The sequence below is a fragment of the Zosterops lateralis genome, assembly GCF_965231275.1.
Source record: "Zosterops lateralis genome assembly, chromosome: Z".
Taxonomy (NCBI): domain Eukaryota; kingdom Metazoa; phylum Chordata; class Aves; order Passeriformes; family Zosteropidae; genus Zosterops; species Zosterops lateralis.
In genome coordinates, this window is record NC_139800.1 from 52,500,454 (window position 1) to 52,525,045 (window position 24,592).

At 41.5% G+C, this 24,592-nt stretch overlaps 1 protein-coding gene across 1 annotated transcript in view; it reads right to left on the bottom strand.

Annotated features, from left to right (window-relative positions):
• MUSK (muscle associated receptor tyrosine kinase) overlaps nucleotides 1-24,592 on the bottom strand; it is a gene marked incomplete at both ends in the record, with an annotated part of 53,511 nt that overhangs the window by 21,389 nt on the left and 7,530 nt on the right. The window contains 5 exons of the mRNA XM_083884609.1: nucleotides 1,052-1,058; nucleotides 2,527-2,686; nucleotides 6,371-6,495; nucleotides 22,629-22,770; nucleotides 23,260-23,387. Coding sequence (XP_083740735.1) covers nucleotides 1,052-1,058; nucleotides 2,527-2,686; nucleotides 6,371-6,495; nucleotides 22,629-22,770; nucleotides 23,260-23,387 — 562 coding nt within the window. The remainder of the gene's footprint in view (nucleotides 1-1,051; nucleotides 1,059-2,526; nucleotides 2,687-6,370; nucleotides 6,496-22,628; nucleotides 22,771-23,259; nucleotides 23,388-24,592) is intronic.

Here is a 24,592-nt window from a genome sequence, read left to right on the forward strand (position 1 = left end):
TGCATCCTTCCTGTGCCCCAGGGGCAAAAACAGGGACAGATATGCTTGGGGCATCTGTGCTGCTGGCTTCAGGAGGCTGCAGAGGCAGACTGAGAAAAGCTAGCAGCACTAACATTATGTTTCCTTGCTTTTCTAAAATAAGCAAGGAGGCACAGACCAAGTTGCAATGGAGAAGTAGTAACAACATGTTTCTCACAATGTTTTGTCACAGAAAGAGAATATCATGCAGCAAATGTTAAGAACACCTATGTGGACAAATGGGCTGAGCACTTGATCTGTGTCCCCATGCCTGTAGTACCTGCATGGGTGCAGGTGTAAGACATAAGTCTTCCATCATCATTGAGTGGTCACTTAATCACTTACAAACTTTCTGAATCAATCTTGCAAGCTCCTGTGATGGAGACAAAAGCCTTTGCAGGGGGTCTGTGTCAGCAGAGTGGCAAAGCCAATTGCTCAGACTTTCCCAGGCTCTGCTCTTTTCTACGATGGCCAAAAGGTCTCAGCCTATCTCCCAGACTAACATTCTCATTTTTCTTCCAGATTGATCAGCAAGTAGAAACATGGAAGGATTCTAAAGAGAAAAAGCCAGCTAAATAATTCAATAATTCGATTCTATAACTCTGCTTGGAACAAATATAACCTTCTCTTGCCCTCATCTGGTGAGCACCAAACCAAATTACATTTATTAACCATGAACAGGCAGGAGTTTAACTCGTAGTTAAGATTTGCCATGAAAATTTATAAGGTAAAGGGAACCTGTGGATCTGTAACCTAATAGAATTTCCTTCAGAATATTCTCCCCACTACCTTATTTCAAACACCCATACTGCTGGCTTGACTCAAAACCACTCTCATCTACCCAAGCTTAGTCTCTAATTATGCCTCAGTAAACAAGCTCAGTGATCCTTTTGGGTGAACATCATCTGCACAGCTGCCATGCAGAAATCTTACCCCTTCATTTAAGACAAATTAACCAAACCCCTTGGTTTGTAATTATTCTTCTTCCCCGCCCAGAAAGAGCCTCCACAAAACCACAGAAAGTCATTCCTACCTCCATTCTGCCAAGAGGCACCAGATCCAGGAATTGTGATGAACCAGAAGAAAGAAGAAATGGAAAAGACATCAGTGACACTTCATTGTTCCCTTTGAGATGCATAAGTCAAGATTTCCATGCTAGAAATGTGTCTGAGAACTGTAAGCTGTATGAAAAAAAAATGCATCTAAATTCTGTTCCTTTTTTTGTATCTTCTTATGGGGAAGAAAAGTTGGCCAATACAGAACGCTGTAAAGTGAGAAAGAATGATGAGGAAGTGGATTGTTGATGGCAGTGCCAGATGACATGTGCTCTTGCACTGTAAACCCACACTTTTATCGTGATCTTTTGGGTCCTGTGTAACCAGCAGGTAGCATCCTCTGTTTAAACCACATAGATATCCATTACTTCAGGCAGCAGCTGTAACAAGTAGCAGAAGCCAGGGCTGGAGATGCAGCACTGCACAAAGCAGTGGCCCCAGTATGCAGTGCCACAGGGAGCTGGGCAGTTCCAACACAGGGAGGAGGCACTGAGCATCAGCCAAGGGCCAGGGCACCTCTGTCCTGGGAACCTTGTGAGATAGGGCAAGGCCAAAGCAGATTCCTGCTCAGGTCTAGGTGGGTGTTCTGCTGCTGACAACACACCACCTGGAGGAGTACAACTTCTACCAGGCCAAAGTACGTGTCTGCTCCACCGCGTTTGTAGGACACAGACTTGTCTGGGCTAAAAGCAGAAGTGGGTATGGGAAATACAGCAAGTGCTGAGTACCTTATGGGGCAGAGTTTCCTGCTAGGTTTCAATGCCTAGTGTAAGAAAGGGCATGATTATTTTCTCAAGAAAGCAGAAACTAAGGCACAGAGAGATGAACAAGTACCTGTCTGGTTAAAAGAAGGATCAGGGCTACTATCCCATGTCCTGTGTGATTCCTCTAACTAAATCCTCTTGTATGCCCAAAGAGGGATGGGACAAGCTTTCACCTTTCTCTCTGTATGACAAATACTATTAGTTAGCTCTGACAGAGGTATTTTTCCTCTTTGTAAATTCATTTTGACATTTGGGAGATATCCCTGGCAGAAGAGATAACTCTAGGCAAGGCAGGGTGTTACTCTGACAGTAACCCTCCTGCTTTCTGGAGGCCAACCCCTTCTGAAGCTGAACTGCTTGAAACTATTTTCACTTTGCTGTTAGATGATACCAACACTGGGCCATGGCTACAACTTCCTCCACATGGATGAACTTACCAAGTGTGTTTCTGGGACACAAAGTACAAGACAGCATCAAACATTCAGGAAATGACAGCTATGCCTGTCTCCAAAGTGTAAGAGAATATGAGGAAATAGCCTGGCGGAGGATGTACTTGTACTCATATTTAGGCCCCCACACACTATCAGCTCTCCAAGGCTTCCCCTCTTCCTCCAGAGTACTCCACATCCCTTTCCTCTTCTGCAGTAGGAAAGGCTAAAAAATTAATGTCCTCTTCTTTCCCTTCATACCTGAAATGCTGATGGTTGCTGCTGCTTTTGCGGCTCCAAAAGTTTTGCTGTGCTTGTTCGTGGCAAGACAAGTGAACAGGCCAGGTCGGGTGACATACACTTGCAGTCTGGAATCAACCACTCTGTCCTTGACACTTTCTGCTATAGACCCCGCAGAAACCTATAAGGGTGAAAGCCCAGTGCAGTAATATTTCCAGAAAAAAGATGCAAACAACCCAACAAAGGAGAAATCTAAGAGACAGAGTCACAAGCATTTAAATTAGCAGAGGAAGGTGCAGCAAGGAGACAAAAGTGGCAGAGAGCTAAAGCTGCTGGTGTTACTTTGGTGCTTTCATAGCAGCTGACTTCACACACAAAAATAAATGTTAAAAGATCTCTCCTATTTCACACTTCAGCAATACTTTTGCAATTAGGTTTCAGTTCAATAGGGTCATTGTCACAATTTGGTTTATGTAATTGAGCTGTCTAATTACTACAGGGCTTCTTGTAGTAGATTGTTTATCTCTTCATGCCTTAGCAAGAAATGACACAAGACTTCGTGAACATCTGTATAAAGAGGAAGAAAAGAAAACAGTTTGGAAGTCATTGATTCTGGATTAATAGAACCACTGTCATACTCTCAAAGCAGTCATGAGCAAAGAAAGTGCTGTGGCTCCAATACTTCAGTAGATATCTGGTAAATTTTCTTATCTGGCATCTGGAAATATGGAAGGGGCTGCAAATATGATAATTTTCTTTTATAATCTTCCCAGATCAGTAATTCCCAGTTAAATGAGCTTGAAGCCTGCTGATTTTAGCCAGTTGGGTTTGATTTACCATCAAGTCTTTCCTGCCAACATGGCATTCATTAAAGTAGGAGAGCATGGTACATACAGACTCTATCCTGCAAAGGCAGTAGGAAGAAGAGCATTGCCTGCTCTAATCTTCATACTGATAGGAAGCATCAAATGCAATTCAAGTGAGATATGTTGCTTGTGGATCCCTATGACCTGACTCTAAGGACATTGCAGATTGTCTCCCTTGATCTACCCCAGCAAACCACTCTACATACACATGTAACTAAGACAGAGATATCAATCTGACCTCCCTGGAGGTTGGTAAAAATGTGCTTTCAATGAGATCTTTCAGTGAAGTGAAATACATATAGGTATTGACAGCAATAATTGAAAAAGCAAGAAGAAAGTCATCAGTGTCATAACATGTCTTGTAAGCAGATTGGATTCCCTATGAAAAGAAAATGCTGAAAAAAGTATATTTGTTTTGCCTCACTCAGAGTCAGCTTGGAGTTGTGGTGAGAGAATGTTCATGGGAAGAAATCACTAAATAGCTAGACCAGCACAATTTGTAAGTACTGCACCAAGTATGTCAGTTGCTGTGCAAATGGAGGAATCAGGGATATTTTTGGCCTTATAACAAGAAATCAGTTCAAGAGGGTTGGAGCCCAGGGGATTTTTTTTTCACAGATATCTCTTTTGTCACAGAGCTGCTCAAATTTTGTTTTAGAATCCTTTTCTCTCCAGAAGCCACTCAGCACTAAAATGGTGCAGGGACCTTCTTAGTGGGAAGGAGGTACTTCCTATAGGCCACCTCTGCCTTCCATCATCTTGGTGGGATAGGTGGCTGCTTGCTGTGAGCATTTTGTGCTAATCCAGTCCTCTCTCCCTGCTGGCTCCCCAGGCCACAGGTGTACCATGTCTGGCAGAGCTGGACTGTGCCTGCTGAGCACAGAAAAATGAGACTATTCCTTCCAGCTTGGGATGCAGAAAGAAGAGGTAGCTCAGGTAACTGCAAGCAGTACAAGCAGTATGCACCATGTAGAGTGGAAAATCACAGGCAGTGGTGACTAGCACTTCCACACTGGCCATCTGTTGTTTTCTTTACTGGAAACTTCGAGATGTTCCCTTGTGTTAATTGATTCCCTTTCCTTTTCACGCACATTCCTGAGATTTTATTTCCAGGAGTACTCTTTTTAGTCTTTAAAACATCACCTCAGTTACCAGGAAATTAGAGACCTCTTCATATCTTCACACCTGGCTCATTTATTCCTGGATATGTGGAAAACTACATTATAAGGACCATGATGTCCTGTGGTGCATAGCAGGAGGAAAATGAATTCTGTTTCTATTTCAGTAGGCCAGGCAGCTGCTGCACAGAGGAGTTTCCATACTCCTCTTCCAGGGCAGCTCAGTAAGCTCAGCAGACTTCTCTTATTTGAGCCTCAGGACAATTACAGGTCAGTGTTCAGAGACCATAATGCCACAGGCATGCTGCATCTTCAAATGACCCATGACTGCTGTGAACCAGCCCTCAAATTGGACATCTCCAGTCCACTGGCTTCCTGCTGACTCTCCCGGAGACAGGCTCTCATTAAGGTTTCCTTGCCATATTTAAAGTGAGGCAATCTGGAGCACTACCCTCCTGGGACTGGGCTATGCTTTTCAGACAGGAACGGGGCAGAGCAGATATGACCAGTCAGGCTGTGGCCCGGGAAAGGGCTGAGCATCACCTCATGCACCTCTGTTCTCTGTGGGACCCATGCATCATGATCTTGGCAGAGCACAGCTCCGTGTTCTGGAAATATACTGCTCTTGCCAGGCACCCCAGACTCCTGCAAAAGGTTTCATTCACAGTGGGAAAGAAGTCTTAAATAAATACCTGCAATTGTCTCAAACTAAATATTGTCAGAAACCACTGAGCACCCATGGGTCTCAGCAGAGGCTGATCTGATCCCTTTGCTGCTCTGCCTAGCAATATTGAGGGAATATAGAAAATTAGCCCTAATCAGACTGGAGGAGACAAGGTATAGAGGAGGCAAGAAAGGCAAGACAGTCCGCAGACAGCCTGCATGGGGTCTTAATAATGCATTTTAATGTATGGAAAGAGGAGATACAAACCAGGTAGGTGACAGCCAGCCTGCACTCAGCAGACACTCCACCTGCCTCCACAGAATTATGCCCTGAGGCTCACAGCCTCTAAAAACTGTCAAAAAACCAAAGAGATTATAAAACAAGTTCACCTTAAACACATGAGGACTAGAGGGAACCTATGGCAGGCTTGGGCTGCAGAGCTGCCATTACTATGGTGCCCTGCTCAGTCCCACACAGGCAATACTAGGAGTCAAGCAGATTTTCAGTTTACTGAAATGAAGGTATTACAATAGTGTACACAAAGGCATGAAAGCCAGGCAAACTGAAAGCAAGCACCCATACTAAGTGGTCAGGATCCTTAGACCACAGAATCTTTCCTATGAGACACAGTGGATTTGCATCCCTTGGTGCCTGCCACCGAAGATGGTGTGCCTTTCTTAAGAACACACTTTTGTCCAGGGATAAATTGATGACATACTTCACATCACCTAGGTCAGTCTAGAAAATTTCAGATCTATTCTCTTTTTCAAATATACTGTGCATAATGTTGTTCCACAGGTATTTAACCTCAAAACAGTTTGCTCTAACTCCTTGGTTTGTGTTACTTTTTCAAATGCACAATTTTGCCTTGTAATTGTCACCACATTATTAAAAAGGGAAGGAAAGATAGCTGCAGAAATACACAACAAAGTCCTAGGAATTCTGACTTGGGGGAAGGTTGAAGGAGTCTAAAGCACCCTTCATCTTGGGCTTTCCAAATCCTAACAAATGAAGTCATACAACACCCTGGAGAAGGGGGACAATGTTTTTTCAGAGGAGAAAACTGCAGCACAGAGATGAGCTGGACTCAACCAGTTTGAAAAACAAGCTGTTAAGTTAGCAAGGAATAGAAACCACTGGTGCTGACTACCAGCCCTGTTGTGCTTACAGCTGATAGCAGTCCTCCAGTGCCAAAAGCATGAAAAAGAGGCACTTACAGCTTTCCCGTTTTCCAGCCAGGTGACAGTAGGGACTGGAAGACCAGTCGCTGTGCACTGCAATGTCACCACGGACCCAAAAGTGATGTTTTGGGATTCAGGAGCCTTCAGGATTCTGGCAAACACTGCAAGAGAAGACAAAGGTTCTCGCTGAATGATAAAGTAAAGCTGAGGCTGGTGCTGACATGGGAGTACTCCCTCGCCCGTGGGTCTTGAGGTAAGTCACAGCGCCATGAATAAAAGCAGAGCACAGAACAGGCTTCCCAGTGAATGACAGTCTTGGGAGAGAGATGAAGAGGAGAAAAAAAGTATTCAGTTACATTCTGCCCCTTACAGACCAAACATTTACCACTGGAAATTTCTATGTCAAGTCCAAAGCCACAAAGGAGGTAGTGTGCAAGAAAACCAGGAGCAAAATCTTTAGTAGCATGCAGATGGAACAGCTTACAGCAAAAAAGCAGCAACTTACATGCTGCCCTGCCCAGGATGACCTCCTGTGAAACTTTTTCCAAACCATTAAGGACTACCAGGGTGGATATGTGCCACGAAGGTTAAGGGTCAGATAAACATCTCAGTCTGATTGCAGTTATTAAGACTTGCCACAGAGTGCTGCAAACGCTGGCATTTTCCACACAACAATAAGCTGCCCTAAGGGAATAGTGTCTAACATCAAGCATCAAGGTATGAGAGAATGGCTGGTAAAAACTTCAGGAAGATGAGATTGTAATGGAAAAGTAGATTTTTTTTAAAGTGGCTTCTCAGTTCTACAGCTCTTGCTTCTTTTGTGGAAATATGATCACTGGGCAAAACTTATCTGCACTTTGCAGACAAGCAAAATAAGCATTCCCTTTGCCCCTCCCCACACTCACCTTTTTTGTTGTTGTTTTTGTTGTTGTTTTTTGTCGGTTTGGGGGGTGTTTTTGGGGGGAGAGGGTGAAGGGGCTTGTGGTTGACCAGAAAAAACAATTGAAGTATTTTTGGTGAAAACTTCTCTTGACCCAGAAACACAATCCTGATGGTCTTTACAAGCTGCACAAGTTGCAGTACTTGGACCACACAGAGAAAAGCAGAGAAGAGAAATTTCTCATCTGGAACATTTGAGTTTTGACCTAAATTTTTTAATGGAAATGCCAGAATGTCTGTACAGAAGTAGGTTCAATAGCACTGCCATTTCTTATTCAAATTTCTCATGCTTAGTGAATAACACTTTCTGGACCTCACAGCAATGTCTAGAAGTCTTCATCAGAAACTTTAATAAGCAGGGAAGTTTCTCTCGGAATTGCAAGAAAAGCCTGAGATCTTGTTTGTCATCTGTATATTTCTCCTAATCAACATACCTCACCATGTCACCATCTTCTGTCTGCCCTGTTCAGAATTAGAACATCTGTCCCCACTGTTTGTGATGGGAAGGCTTTGTCTGCAAAATTTCAATTGAACTGAAAAAAAGTATTTGCTTTCCACATAGCGCTTCCACCCAGTTCTGAGCTGGTATGCAGCTGAGATTTGTTTAGAGAAAGAGCCTAAAACTAGCTTTTGCTCATAGATAAATAGCAGTAGGAGTTAATTTCAGCATGAAAATCTTTTTGTCATTCAATAAACTCTTGGGCAGGGGCTTTTAGCAAGATTAATATCCGTGAAGTGAAAATGGTTAGAGGATAAATATTATATAGAGCTTCTTAATTCTTCTGTGTGCTCCAAGCAATCTTACTATCTCAGTGCCACCTGCAGGTGCTCAGTGCCACTTGCCTAAACTCAAAGCAGAGCAGCATCAGGCTTCTGCATCCTCTTACCCCTCAGCGAGGCACGAGGTATGAAGCTCCATCAGTAATAAGTAAAGCTGCAGTCACTGGCCAGAGGCTTTTCTCATGAATAATAAGTAAAATGAAACCTTTGTCTGAAGTTTCACTTCAGGCCATTAACACCAGATGGTTATGAATTTGGACCCAAGTTTTGCAGGCTAGGCTCATAATTATTTTTATACTTCTTTTGGAGAAATACTAAACTTTGGGGCCTGTACTCTGGCAGCAGTTATGCTCACATGGCTCCTGCTGAAGCCAGCACATTAGCTTCCAGAGCTGGAATATGGCTCTCAGTGTTTTCCTAGTGCTGCCCAGTGTGCTGCTGGGACCCTTGCCTACCCGATGCTGCTCTCTGACTCTGCTTGCTCAGATCCTGCCCAGTTAAGCCTCAGTACTAGAGTAAAAAATTACCAGCACCCAGTTAGCTGATTCTGGACAGTAGCACATTTGTCCCCCGTTGTACTACCTGCTTTCCCAAAATCTGCTAGGATCTTTCAGCCAGGAGGAAAAAAGACACACTTTGAAAATGGCAATAGCACAGGCAGGGAGGCAAATTCACAGTAAGAACTATGTCTGGCCCAGATAATGCCTGGCATGGTGCCTATGGGAAGGTCAGAAAGCTGCATTCCTCTTCCCAGGGTCCAACCATCAGCAGTGATCACTGCGCAGGCTTTAGTGGCCCAGCACACTGCTAGGTAAGCAGTTGTCTGCCACCATAGGGAAGGTGAAGTATCAGGCCATTCTTAAAATCCTAAAACACTGAATATAGGGATAAAAAAAATCCATTAACAGCTCCTAAACATTCACATGTTTCTGGTGGCAAGTGCTCCAGGGAGGGATGGCTAAATAAAATTTGGCCTATAAGGAACTAAGGTGATTTCCAAAGTGTGGAAGAATTGAAATTCCTTCTATCCCCAGTGCTATCATGTGCACATTTTAAGACCTTTAAATTGAAGTTACAGATTTAATTCTTTAATATTTCAGGTACCTACATTTGCATGCTTCCAAATATTTTACCCAAAGTTTAGCTATGTACCTAAAGTACATAGCTGTAGATGGTATTACTGGAATAAACTGCAGAGAGAGGATTACATTAATTTATTTTCAAATGAGAAATTTCCTGGGGAAAGGGCCAGACTTTCTGGGTCCCAAAAGGTTTTGGAGCATGGCTGATTGGCCTGTCGAGAGACACATTTTCCAAAGGGCTCTTAATCAGTTTGGGAAACAGTATTAAAAAAATTGCACCAGTTATTTCTCAACCATATAATCTATGGATAGATGATCTGACATTGCTGACAGACTTGAGTGCTGTGGGAAAGTCAGCATGGGTTGCGTAAGTGCAGGCAGTGTCACCTTCCACCTATTGCAAAGCAGAGCAAGAACACTCAGGGTCCATTTTGGCAACTGCATAAGCTATGAAATCTGTCCTGTATCTAAATGGCAGAACACAGTCTCCATGACTATGCTTTTTCTGCCCTCTCCCTCATGCCCCCACTTCCCCAGTTCCACAAGCAAAGAAAAGTGGCAAAGGCAAGGAAGAAATGGCAAATTTGGTGGTGGTGTAGCTGGCAGGAAGAGGTGGGTGAAAGGCAGGAAGAGGAAGGATCAGGAAATAGCAATAAATGTTTGTAAAAGTCACCTTTTTTGGTGGGCTCAGGACCTTGTCTTGTTCTCAGTTTTCCTCAGAGTGAAAATTTCCAACAACCAGGTGATTTCTAATACTTCCGTTACTTGTCTGGCTTTTCCCACATCCTCCTGAATGTGGATTTTGCCCTTGCTTGTTTAGCTACATTGCCATTACAAGGTTAGAAACATTCTCATGAATACCTGTGAGCTCTCTGCACCCACAAGCATGCCAAAAAGCAGTTAGGGAGAGTGGGCAAAGACAGATTAATTTATTTATTTATTTTAGTGGAAAATGAAACAGAGGAGCTGTAAATGAAATCCAGACAGCTAAAAGCCAAGCCATCATGTCAAATTTCACTCCCAAGCCCCTCAATAAATGTATTTTTTTTTACAGCCTTGATAAATGATGTTCTGTGCACTGCAGGGCTTGCTAGGAGGTATCTGTACCGTGGCCAGCTGCTCTCATTTCTGAGAATTACGTAACATCATCCAGTCAAAACAGTAGGGCTTTAATTCAGTCACAAAAATTTTATACTATAAAAAGATTAAAGCAGCATGCCCTCCACCCTGCCTCCATGTTGAATGGCTAACTCTTTCCAGGTGACTTTTTTTCCCCATTGCCTTTGATTGAGCTACATATCATTTTTCCCAGGTTTGGGGTCTGGTCCCATAGTTCTGGCAGCTGCCTGCCCTCAGTCTGGGTAAGGCATATTTTTTTGTTAAATAAGGCTGGATTTGTCCAGTAACAACCAGACAGCTGCGTAGGTGGTCTGGGGCCATGCTGCTGCTTTGTGGAAAGGACAAAGTGATGCCCAGAGCACCAGAGATGCTGTTTGGTTTTTGTCTTTTTTCTTTTATATGTTCTCCATATTCTTCCCACATATATTTGTTGCTCTGTAGTCTATTGTATTATTGACTAGTTTTCCCAGTGCTTTTCCATGGCCTTTCTCTAGGCAGAAAGACAAAACAAATTCCAGAGCTCCAAGCCATGGGAGGTGCAGGGCCTCTATGCTATCTTTCTTGGTTCCTCCTGGGAACCAAAGCAGAGAACAACTCTTTGAGACAATTTTCATGGACGAAGTACAGCTAGTGCCAAGGCAGGGGCCTCCAGAGAACAGGCTTGACCGGTGCGGGGGGGTGGAATTGCACCTTTTCCTCCTAATTGGTGCTTTTTATCAATTATGTTAATTTCCTAAAGCCTATAAAATGTACTCATCCCTGGGAGGGTGGAATTTTGTGGACATCTTTCCATAACTGCCTCTGAAGGCCTTCAAATAAACATCTGCTCTTTTATTAGCTCTTTACTAAAATTATCTCTAGTTTCATTTCCAGGTTGGGAAAAAGGCAACACCAGGACTATTCAAGCAGTAGTTTTGGGGAGTGGGGTAGGTTGCTTTATATCCAGAGGCCACAGTTGCTTTGGTGAACTCTGTATTTAAGAGAATATGAGCAACACTTTCCCATGTATGTGAATTAATCTAGCCTGTCAACATCCACAGGTGTTCAGATCCAAGAGTTTTTTGCTAGTCCTGGCATCTGCACCCCTAGTAGTCCTAACCAAGGCAAGGCCACCAGGAGATAAATTTGTCTTGGCAACCACCTGGCAACCTTCCCACTGCAGCCAAAGCCTGCCCTGACACATGAGCCAGACCCAGTGTGCCCATCCTGCCAGATCTGATGCCTCTATCTGCCTCACTTTCCCCAAATGCTTTGTATTTATCAACAAAATGTGCCGTCTTGGGTGATTGAAACCAGGTCTTATGCATAATATTTTTATTTTTTTTTGCAGCTAAGCTGTAGAACATAGTAAAGGCAAATCTTGTGTATACAATGTATTTTCCTTTGCATCCAGTGTTGTGTTGAGATCCAATGTGTCTACATTGTTGCAGGAACTAGTAAATTGCATATTGTCTTGGAAGGTTTCCTGACATAAATATCCTGTCAAAACTTTGCACTGTGCAAAAGTCATGTGTAAGTACTTAGCTGAATTGCAAGCATTTTTTGTTTGTGTTTGCCAGTGTTCCCATAACTCTTTTGTACCTAAAGTGTGAAAGGTCAGAACTATTTTTTGTCTGCAGAGGTGTGTCTGGGCTTGGACTTTTGTTTACTAAACCATTAAAAAGAACATTTCTGCTTGCCAGCTGTATGCACTGAAGAGCCATGAACTTGTGCCACCATATTTTTTGCCAGTAAGAAGTCTGTTTGCCTAATTCTCTGTTCGGATTCATTCAGCTCATAACTGTTCACTCTTCCTGACAAGCCTGACAAGCCTAAACTAGGCAGTCAAGGAGTAATATGTAGAGGGACTACCATTTCCTTACCACTGGTGAGAGAGAAAGACAGTCTGATGAATACATTTTTTAATACATGCAGCATTTGTGTTTTCTATCATTACCTGCATAAAATCAAAGAAACTCTTGAAATACCAGGACCACAGAAAGAACAGGCCACACATCATGCTCGTAGATCAGCAATCACAGAGACAGCCACACCAAGCTATGTGCAGCAGCTAATTACGTTCCAAGGGCCAGGGCTGGCCAGGCAAAACACAGTCTCTGCAGCTGAATCCCCCCTTGGAGAATAAATGAAGTCTCCAGCAAGAACAATCAACCTCTCCTCTCACAGCAACAGCAGCAGTAGGTTCTGTGCATGGTTTAGCACTTCCAAAATGGGGATGGGTTAATAATTAAATCCCAAGATAACTGCAAGGTCAGTTTCACTTTGATCTCCTAGTATTTCTTACCTAAGTTCTGTATTTATCTTTTTTTGAAAGCCTACCAAGTAAACACAAAGAGGAGCAAAATAGCTCAGAAAAGCTGATATGTGGCACTTCCATTTATCTCTATCAAATCGCTTACCTATTTCATTTAATCTATGTACAAACATGCTTATTGCTGGAGAACCATGTGTATACAAGTCACCAAAACAAAAAAATTGCACAAACACAGTAAGAAATCCACACAATCAGTGTATTACTTCTCAAGGAACAGCACTATTATGTAGGGGGCCCAAAAGAGCAAGGTGAAGAAGAGCTGTAAGCAAGCTGTAAGCAAGCAATACTTCATCATCTACTGACCCTCACCCTGTTATTGTGGTAACCCACAAGGATAAGCCTCCAATACGTCTGAAATATCTGCATTTTATACAAAATTGCAAGATGCAAGCTCTTCTGGCTGCTGATATATTAATTGGGAGACTTGGGTCTTGCTGTAGTCCTTAAAACATCACGCCGCACAGGCTAGATTCCACAGCAATAAATAGACACTCAACCTGGAGCCTGAGGCTATGAGATGGGCACCAGGGACAATTCAAGGTCTGTGTGGAAGTAAGACGGAGCAAAGCACATCTCCATTCTGAATATATGCCTTCAGATTCAAAGCTCTAGTGTCCGATATCAAAGCAAATTTTTCTTAGTAAGGCAATAACTTTTTAAGGTAACTTTATTTTAGGGTGGCCTCCTAGATTTATGGGTGGTAGGACAATTTGCATTAGTAGAAAGACTCATGTGATGGCAAACATAACAGCAGCTAACTTCTCAGCTGTGAAAGACTTTACACTGCATGTAGATGTCCCTGGAATCCTAAAAGGAGACACCGCAAATACGCAAAGATGTAATAACCAGGAGTAAAATGTAAATAGATAGCTTATATCCTGTGTAACTATATAAAACCTGTTCTGTACAAGTGTTCATCTCTATATACAGAGCAAACACTAGATTCAAGGACAAGTGAGGATAATGTGTTCAAATTACTTCCCAAGGAAATGAATGAGGAAATTCTTTTCATGTCAGTACTGGCCTTACATATGTGTTCGGTTTCTTTGAAGGAAAGACCCTTTTAAACCTCCCATGTTCTGACTCATCTACAGCACAGAGTTATATGAGGTGCTTTTATCTCTGCCTCTACCCTCTACTGCATGTGAAATTGGAAAGGAAGTTCCCAGGCTCCCAAAGTCAAGGAGCAATTCCTTTGTTTGCTGCATTCATGATCACAACCCATCATGACTGCTGCCAAGGCTACCCGTCTGTGTGCACATATTGAAATCTTCACAGCTACACACAAGTCTCCCTCTCCCACTCTAAGGAATTGATCAAACAATTATGGGGAATCACTGGGATACTGAGAAAATGAGATAATTCGTGCATCATCCTGACATCTGGTCTCCACCACACAGTAACAGCAATGCCATAAATTTAATTGCACATCATGTGAAACGTATTTCCTTTTGTCTACTTTAAAGTGCTGCTAGCAGTAGCTGCTAGGATGTTCCTTGGTTTGGGGGATAGCAAGGAGCCTGTTCCCTGCTCACCTTATCCATCAGGCATGCTTGATTTTTAGTGTTGAAAATTCATCTAGTTCTTCCTACATCAGAGATCCATCTTTGTTCCAAATTCTCAACTCACTTTAGATATGCCCTTTTTGAGATGGTCTATGAGGGACTCCACCCACTTCAGAATACTTGTCTCAGTTTTCTCTGGTCCCCTTTATCTGATAGGTATGGACATTCTCCGTTCTCCCTTCATTGTTTTGTGGGAAGCTTGTGCTTTCTAGCTAGCCAATGGTTTACAAGGGAGAGGGATTTTAACTGCCATATCTTTTTTTCTCTTAAAGCCACAATTCATGCAATGATGTGAGATGGTCATAAATTTTTCAAGTGCCTTCCCAAAGTCTTTGTTAGGGGAAAAATGTTTTTGTGAAAGGAAATAGCAGGCTCAAATGCTTCTTAAAGAGGAATCTTCTGTATGTGCCTTGTCTGAAGCCACATGCTTCCCAGGAGGCCTTCACTGCAGCTCCTCAGTGCCAGAGGCCACCCTGTCATCATGACTTGAAGGCAGCATGAACCTCATGCCAATGCCACAGCAGAGCAAGCCTCAGGAGCAAATTGAATAGCTCACGCCTACTTGTCTTTTGCTGAGGGCTGTTTTCTTCCCCCTGCAGCTGTAATTAGAGCCATGGTTGTTGCTGCAGCATCTGAGAGCCTTGGGATGACTCTGGTGGATGCCGCAGGTAGGAGGAGGTTTAATGAGATACTCTGGTTTTTCAGTTATGCCCACGCCACCTCACTGAGGTCAGTCAAATACTTTGAGGTAATTACAGGCAAACTTGTTCTTTCCCAGTAATGCTTCCTCCTCCCAAACCTTTTGCAATTTTTAAAATCAAACTGCTTTATTCACCCTTTACTGTCATAGGACATTGCCTGCGGGTACATACACCAGCACCAACACAAACAGGAAAGCCTTCCTTTCCCAGAGCTCAAGGCAGAGCTGAAGACTCTTCTTCAGTGTTGGTATTAGAATTTCCGTGAGGAAATTTCTCTCAGTACTTATATGAAGAACTGCAAACTTCCTTGCCAGTTTGCTATTTTGCAATTCACCTGAGCTAAAACACTCTGGCTCAAAAGATTATAAAGATAAAAATTTAGATTTCATACTGAAATCTAATCTGTGGGAAATGCAAGGTAACAGTGCTGACTGGCTGCTTCAGTGGTCTCTTAATATCTCCCTTTCCTACATCATCTATGTCAAGTGCAGGCAAGTCAACACAAAACTTTCTGGATGACATATCCAGAGTCAGCTTTCATTCAAAATAGAGATCATCTCCAGAATGCAGTCTATACAAATTGATAGAACTGTCTGCACTAAATGCATGCTTTTATTCCTGTTGATTCCTACTTTGTTGATTTATCTGTAATACAAATTTGTCCCATAAGATATCCAATAAACAGCTGAAGGAATCTACTGGCTTCCACTTTACAGGGACAATCTCTTAACAAAATAGCAGTGGCATTGCTTTCTATTGTCAACTAGTCTGCCATCCCCCCACTGGCACAAGAATTAGACTAAATTATTAAAATAAAAATCTAGACCAAATCTGGCAAGTCCTTTCTTCTGAAGGGCTGGTTCTCCAAGGAAAACCTTCTTATTTTTAAGGCTAAGGCAGTTTTCAGAAGTGGCTTACAGAGGAACATTTTTGTGGCCTGTGGCAGGGTATTATTTTAGTAGATAGTAGTACGCAATAAACGTGGCCAGGAAAAGACTTCTATCTACCAGGGCTGGAATGCAAAACCAAACAACATCTGAGTCGGGGGAGTGTAAGGAGCCTTGCTTCTACCCTTGTTTTGATTTGGTTGTTTTGTGTGTGCCACTAGCACAGAATGAAATGGAGCAGCATGACTTCTGCAAAGAGATAAATAAAATGGCCTAGTTAAAGAAAGGGTCAGTAGTCCTCAACCAATGCCTCTCCAGGCAGCAGGAAACTGCAGATATTTGAATCAAAAATGTTGATAAATTCATACAGAATACAGATGGTTTTTTGCTAAACATGCTGCATCTTCTAACTTTTGCCCAGAATAATTTCCTTGTTTGTTTCCTTACAGATCTATGATCGCTAATTTCTAGACATGTGTCTGTAGAATGATGACTTCAAAACTAGATGTTATCACACAGTATACTCCTGAATTCCACAAGTCTCTGGTGCCACAGGCTGGAGATGAAGCTCAGTTTCACATAAATCACAAGATGGAGTTGCATCTACCTCATTACATAACCAACAGGGCCATCCACGTACTCTCTCCTCCCACATAGCAGTCTTCGTGTTTATTGCCTTTTTCTATACTTTCCAACATTAAGAATACATCACTGTGCAAACTGGAACTTCAGAGGTTTCACTATCTGAATGCAACATCTAGAAAGACAGGAAATTAGTTCTTTACCCAAAAGGGAAGAAAAACCTTGTGCACACCAGGTTTCAGTAGGCTATTCACATTGTCTTCCTGCATCAGAAGACTGTCACTCACATGCTGCTGTTGGACTGGAAGGACACCTCTCAGAAGAATATTTTACCTTTTGTTATGTTAGTGCCTAATCCACGACCATTCTTTGTACATTTCAGTAACAATAATTCCATTAATTTCCAGAAAACGGTCTTTCAGTAGTTGAAGCTAAATATAAGGTTAAGGCTGAAACGCAGTTCATGGCACTTTCTCATTTGCAAGCAGATGCTGCTTCAAAACTCTCAGAAATTCACTATCAACTTTTCAATTTATTTTGTGATTTTTTTGTTTTGAAGAATGAAGAAGGACAAGAGCCCTTCTTCATGTGAATTCTAGCAATTCACAAAGTGGCATTTTCCTTCCCCTGTGGTAGAAGAAGAAAGATTCTCCAAAACAAAGAAAAAGAAATGAGCTCAGGTCAGGCAATGACACCCCTAAATCATCACAAAATTTACTAGTTTGTGGCTGTTCTGCAATAGACATTTCTTATTTGATCCAGGAATTATGTATAATTTGGATGCTGGCTATAAGGACAATATCTGAAAAAGATGGTGAGCGATTAAAACCATCTGAAGCAATTTATTTTGCACATTAAGAAAAAATTAATGAAGCAGCTTCACTCTGTGTCTGAGTGATAAGCATGCTCATAACAGGAATATTTCCATATCTCTCACCGCACAAGAGCTCATGGCTTTAAATATATTATTTTAATATCATACAATTCATACTTCATGGATATGGAGAACACCATTCTTAACTCACTTCAAACCTTGGAGACTGTACAGTTTTAGGCAGCAGGCCCAGAAGCTAACCTGAAAAGTTCTTGCATGGCTTTTGTGGAACTAGTCCTATTTATAGACTGCTTTGAAGTCGGTGCAAATACCAATAAAATACAATTCCTCCCCTTCTATGGCCTATGTACATAAATAGCTGTCCAATGTATAAAGAAAAAAAAAAGTCAAAGGTCTTACAGATCCTACTGATTTCAAATACTCAGAGGAGGCTCAAAAAATACCTTCTTGGCACAGCTTAAATCTTTATACTCTGCCCTGAGTTTTCACCTACATCAATGGGAATTTCTGCATTTGATGACAAATTTCAACACTGTTGATGAAAATAGCTGCTTCTCTATTTCCAAAGGAGTGATTTCAGATTTCAGATAAAACTGGAATATCGTAGCCATCTCAGTCAAGATCTAAATTTCAGCCTTCAGACATCTATGTGAACTACAGATCAGCTAAGCAAGCAAATGCTTCTATTCGACCAAAGTCCTTAATCTTGGATTTATCCAGGGACCTTTCAGCCAGAGATTCACTTTGAGATCAATACAGCAAACAACAAGAAATCTGTGGAAATCCTTTGACAATATACTGCTTCACTGAGTATATAAACACTCTTCTAGGTTTTGCAGAAATGTACATTACAAAAATTGATAATGCAATGATTAAAAAGCTAGTTATCAAAATGCTTAAGACGATAGAAAATGAATACAAAACTGCAGGTCAGAAATGTTGCCTCTAGAAAATAAAAAACTAATTTCTGAGAAAACAGTCAAGACTGTTGATAATATTGTCCATTTATCTCAATATGCATGTTACCTTCTGTAGACAGCTATGGATGTACAGTAGCAAGAGGAAGTCATCTTCAAAGGCTAATTTTAGCAGACCAAACAAACTCAGCATTTCTTATTTGTTTGTCTTTGCAGAGTACTGTGGAAAAAGCTTGTTTCTGCCTATTGCACTTCTGTTTTGTGCCAGTACTTTCACTAGTCCTTTTTTTCATAAGCTGAATGGTGAACCAAGCGAGGAAAATACAATCATGCAGCTACTGCACAGCTGTGAACTAGCTCACTAGTGGAGAACCAATTTATAATGACCACAGCAGATTCAGAAAGAACCAACCTTACTCCTTTGAGACATTCCTCAGAACTAAACCAAAGACGTGTATCATTTTACTGCTACAGGACACACCAAGATAATAAAAATTGTATGTAAATCTTCTGCAGGAGCAATGCCTATCTTACATAGTCATTCATTTGGCTCACTTGGCCAATGCTTGCCTCTTGTATCCCTTCTCCATCCCTCAACTTCAGAGCCTGTTCCTTGATGTCAAATCAAGGGAGTTCCTTGATTTGATAGCCTGTTTCTTCTCCTAATACCCTTCAGACACCCCAGGCAGACTTTCAGTGACAGCAGTGCTGTCCGTAGACTCAACACAGTTCCCAGTAAAGAACTTAGCTCTTCCCACAAACCCAATAATTAGGTTCATTATGACCATCTATCTACCACATGTGGATTATGTCCTTTAAGAAAAGAAATCTATTTCACCATCACTAGTCCAAATTTGTCTGGGTTTGCCCTAGACTTGGAGAAAAGACGCAAAAAAAGCAAGATTTTTAATCCTCTTAAGCAAAATTCTGACCCAGGATTAATTTATTATAATTCATGATCTAAGCCCTGGTGCCTGAAATGTGCCCTGGGAAAGTGAACAGTCTGCCCTAACTTTGGACAGGTCTGTGCAGGGTGAAAAACCCACAGAATCCTTATCTCCTTCACCCCATTCATTGATGAAAATCAGGAACTGAAAAATCCATTCCACTAAGAGAGGCCTTCAGTGCTTTCTTTTTTCCTGACAAGAACTGCACCTGAATTTTTGTCTAAAACCTATTGCTCAAATTATTCCAAAATTTGCTTTAAAAATAATAAAACCTTAAAATACTAAAGCTATGCCTTAAAAGTAATAAATAGAGGCCAGTATTATGAATATTGAGGAAAGCTGATAAGGAATAGAGGAAAAAAAATTGGAAAATCAAAATAGCAGCATTTTTCAACCAGTTCTACCTTGGACCACTGAAACCAGACAAGCAGTACTGTAAGGTACCTCAGTAGTGCATACATTTGGGCCGAAACTGTTGTCAGTTTGAACAAATGGATCCTGCACAGTTCACTCTATGTACTTGTGACTTGCTGTAATTTCTGGGCCACCTCGAGCAAGTGCCTGACCAAAAGTACATTTAGGAGCCTGACTGCCTGCAGAAGGCAGAGAGTCAGTCTTTCAAGAACATCTCTGCATTTTGATCAATGCCTTAAGCTGATTGCAGGATGTGGAAGTGTCCTTTTCTTTTTTCCCTTGTGTCGGGGGGTGTTTATTCATTTGTTAATAAACCGGTTTTTTCCACTTTTGTTCGAGAGATTCCTTCCCAAACCCAGGGTTGGGGGAGGGGTGGTAGAGGTTTTGTTATTACGGGATTCCTTTGGAGGTTCTCCCCTAATTCAACCCAAACTAGGACAGGAAGCCAAGAAAATAAGAAGCTAATGTGTATGCTTGAAACACTGATAGCCATATAGCTGTGGAGCTGACAAAGGACTGTTGGTAGCAATGGCCAATTACCAACCATAACTGGAGAAAGGGACCATATGGAAGTAGGGCAGTACTTTTCTGGGACAAGTGTCCTTGTTCTGGCTCCCGGAGCTAAGCACAACAGAGCACAGCTGAGGAGCAGTGTGGAATGTAAAAGGGGACCAAGAGCACCCAAGATTCCTGAAGGCCCTCAACCCATTTCCAGAAAGGTCTACAAGATGAGCTGCACATGATAACTCATTAGCATAGAAAGTGAGAAACTCAGCTGCAGGGCATGGAAAGTTCACTCTAAAAAGGACTACAAACCCTGGGTACATGTGTTCCAGGGGCCTGCATACCCCACCAGCTGGATTGATGCTGGAGCCAGAACTGGTGATATCACCCTCTTCCTTTCTTCTTTTCATTCTCTCTTCTCCTCCTTAATCCATCTCTCTCTCTCTCTCAGTCCCACTCCTTTCATCCTAGCCCTTTATCCAAAACCCACTGCCCCATGCTTATATAGGAGGTCAGGGAGTACCACACACATTTCCATGCCAAATGTGTAATTTATTAATAAAACTTCATAAGATTTTGCAGGCCCTCTTACTTTTGTTAGTCTTTTCAGCCACGAGGACCTATGATCCTTGGGTGCTCCCTTCCATGTAAGGGTAGAATGCCACACAGGACTAATGCTGGATCCATTAAAATGGAAACACATAACAAATGAGGATCCATGTGATCTAGACCTACCTAGGCATAAATAATTACACTGCTCTTTGAATGGGCACTTGCCTTGATTTAAATATTCATAGTCAATGAGCCATGTTTATTAATTTTATTTTAATATTAAACCACACTGCGCAGGCTGGGGATGCCAGTGAATACTAGGACCAAGAATTTTTTTAAAAAATATGGCAATGCTATCAGAGAGAAGCAATAAACAACAATTTTTTATAAATTTTGTGAACACAATGAATGCTCAAAGAACAATGGAGTGTATTTTCTGGCTTTATAATAATTTTAGTATAATTTAGAATAATTTAGAATAATTTTAGTATATTATTTATTTGGAGTTATTTTAAAATACTGATAGTAGTGGGGTTGGAGAGGCAGGAGAGGAGGGATACTAAAAATAATGAAAGAGGTGTATGAGGGTGATGTCTGCAAGTACCTACTTGCAGGTGCACATGGAGTTATGCTAAATATCCATGAAAACAAATCTAAAGTGCCATGAAGGGAAAGGATTTGTATGAGCAGCAAGCTGCTCTGTCAGGATTATGAATGTTGTCAGTTTGAACAAATGGATCCTGCACAGTTCACTTTGTGTACTAGGTCAGGATTAATACTTCTGGATTTTGGAAGCCAAAAATATAAACCAAACATGTGTCTGTCTAGTTTGGGTGGCCACCTGAAATTACGTATATTATACAGGTGTCTTACCTGTGTAAGGTAAGGTGTCTTACCTGTGTAATGTGCAGAGAAACCAAGTTGAGCCTGGAGGAGAGCATTCATTTGTTCACCCAACACATGACTGGAACATGAGGGGATAATTTGTGTGGGAGCATTGACCTGCCTACTCTGATTGACCACCATCAATTAGGAACTAATCTTCTTCACTTTAAAAAGAGCCTACAGGCACACCCCAAGTAGGGTATTTGTGATTTATTTTGCCAGTCCTTGAATTAACAGGTCACTGCATGATTCTGGAGATGGAGAAAAACCAAGACGTCAACCTTAGCAGCCTGTATTTTTGGTGCAATTCCAGCTTGCTTTTACATTCCCTAACTGGCTCTGGCAGATCTGGAGCAAAGAATTGCAGTGCCAGAGGCCCTTCAGCGTTTGGGTGCATGGCACCAAATATCTGCCATTCACAGTACAACTCTTGACAAGTCTTTGCCCACTGTTTCAATGAGGTCAAACTAAAAACCAGGACGTAAGCTCTTAGCCTGAGAGAAGTAAAGCTCTAAATCTAGTTTAAGAATAGCTGCCTTCCTGTTTTAAAGCTATTTAAGGAATTTTCAGCATACACAGTCTGTATGCATAAATATTAAAAAGGGACAAAAAAAACCCTGAAAAATAAATGCATTTTTTAGGAAAATAGCAGACCTACAGTAATGTGTAGTTGGATCTAACAGACCTGATACTGCTCCCAGAAGGAAGTCTATGTTCCTCTTAGAAATGGGATTGCACACTGAGTAACCTCTGATAGTTCCTGGCCGAATGTAACCTACAATAGTATTTTGAAGCTTACTAAGCAAATTAAGACCCTTCTCTGTTTTCTGCATTACAGTCATGCTGAATCAAAAATAAAAATTGTTCATCTGCTAAATCAGTATTTCCCCACTCACTCCACAAGCCCTTGCCTAAATCAAATTCTCTTTTAGGATTCAGGAAGATAGTTGCCAACATCTGGGTACCCCTGTCTACTGTTCTCAGCACTTTGAAACTGGTGGTGGCTCACATCACAAAGCAAATACCTTCTGTACATAAGAATTGGACACAGAGTAAATGAGGACCAGAAAAATCATTCTGGCATTCATTTAGTGGGCAGAAAGTGCTCAAGGCCTCCTCCTCCTCCTCCTCCTCCTCTTCTTCTTCCTTTTTTTATCGCCCTCTAGGGTGGTTTTGACACTTGGGCACAGTACTTCAGGTTAATTCAAGTCAACTGGGTATGCACGAGGGGCTGGCACATGGAGCACAAGCCTGGTTCAGAAGTCACTCACCTTCCACCACCACAGTTGCAGGTTTTGAATAGGCTGTGCCCAAACTGTTCTTGGCCACACAACGATACTGCCCTGCATCTTCTCTCTGAACATTGTGTATCCTTAAATTCCCAGAATCAAGGACAGCAATGCGAGCAGTCTCCTGCCAGAGGAAGGAGCAATTGAGGTGAGGACTCTACATGCAGGCTGCACACAAACAATATCAAAAATCTGTTTACAAAATTTGGGCTTACATGCATGAACACTGTACATCTCGTCCTACAACTCAAGGATTTGGAGCCAGCTCTTCCTGCTCAGTATTGTCATGACATACTCACCCATTGCTATTTTTGCAGATCAGTGATTTATAGCTCCAAAAGAGATCTTATTTAAGAAAACACACAAGTACTTTCCTCAACATTTGGCCATACTTAGTAGTAACAGCATGTATCACATAAAATATAGATACACAGAGAACATTTGGTTTGTATGCAGAATTATTGCAGATGAAGATATTTATGAGATGAGCCCTGGATTTTCCAAATGCTTCCTTTCTAGCTACTAAAATTTACAAATAATATAGCTAATGCTAATATTAAACACAATACCTTTAGCAAATAATTAACATTACTGGAAACCATTCTCTACTCACCTTTACAACTGTTTCTCCTTTGACCCATGAAACAGAAGGTTTTGGATTCCCCATTGTAGTGCATGGAAGAACAGTCTTTAACCCTTCTATTATTTCTACATTTATAGGTGGACGGGTTATTTTGGGTCCTAAAATTTTAAAAGCCAAAAATTAAAGTTGAAATGAAGCTAAGAGATAATAGAATGAGAGAAATTCAGAAATTACATCCAAAAATCTATTGCTTTTTCTGTGTATTGCTGAAAGAGAGAGCAGTCTGTCTTGGTTCTGAAGTGCTGTGATAAGAAAAAACATTCTTCAGCACAGCATTCAGTTTCAGTTTATGGATGCAAGAGCAGCTAACTTGTGTGGGTTATTTGTTTTCCTGAGTGGAGTTTGACAGTAATTTGAATTAGGGCCCGGGCTAAAATCCAGATTCAGATAAGAGTATTTCCAGTATTGACGAATGTTAGCATTCCAGGTTCTGACATTCTTCACTGTGTAAACACTGTCTTGTCTCAAAGCTCAGACCTAGATTGCATTGATTTCGAAAGTGTTTTAACCCAGGCTTGCCTCTACCTCAACAAGAAGGGCATGTAAATGCAATTAATATCCTTAACTGAAGGATTTATAACTATGCTAGTGAAGAGGACAATCAAGCCTTAAAGAAAAAGCAATCAAACTCCCTTAAAGTTAATGAGGGATCAATTTAAATTCATTTTACTGAAAGAACATGGCCTGTCTTAGTCTGAGCTGAGAGTTTAAAAGATCATCATCTCAGTATTTTGGGAGAACAGACATTTTAAGGCCCTTGCATGATAATGAACCAGCAGAAAAGCAAGCTTCAGAGAGCATCACCTCCTGGCCACCACCTGCAACTGATTGGGTGGATGAAGAGTTCCAGAATTACCAGACCTTGAGGGTTATTATCACAGACAAATCCTTTCCTACAAATAGATGTTTTATTCAGAATATACCTCTGCTGCCCTTTAAAGTGTTTGTGTAAATAACTCTAATCGTGTGAATCCAGCTTTACTGAGTTTGGCACATATGTAGCTCTCTGCAAGAACAAGTCTTTTGCCTTCCATGTGGAATGATGAGATTTACAACATGGTGCTCGAGACCATTCAACACTGTTATTGAGAGCATCTGAACATAATTTAATTGATTTTGCCATCCTCAGGAACAAACCTATTGGTGAAATTTTACATTTAAAATTCACCAGAAATCTATGTAGGATTGCCACAGAGATCTAATCTATCAAACTGTGCCTCTTTTACAGCATTTTGCACAAAGGGCATTCTCCAAAGCATTAGTTTTTGTCTTCTGATCCTAGAACAAGTGCGTGTTACTCAAA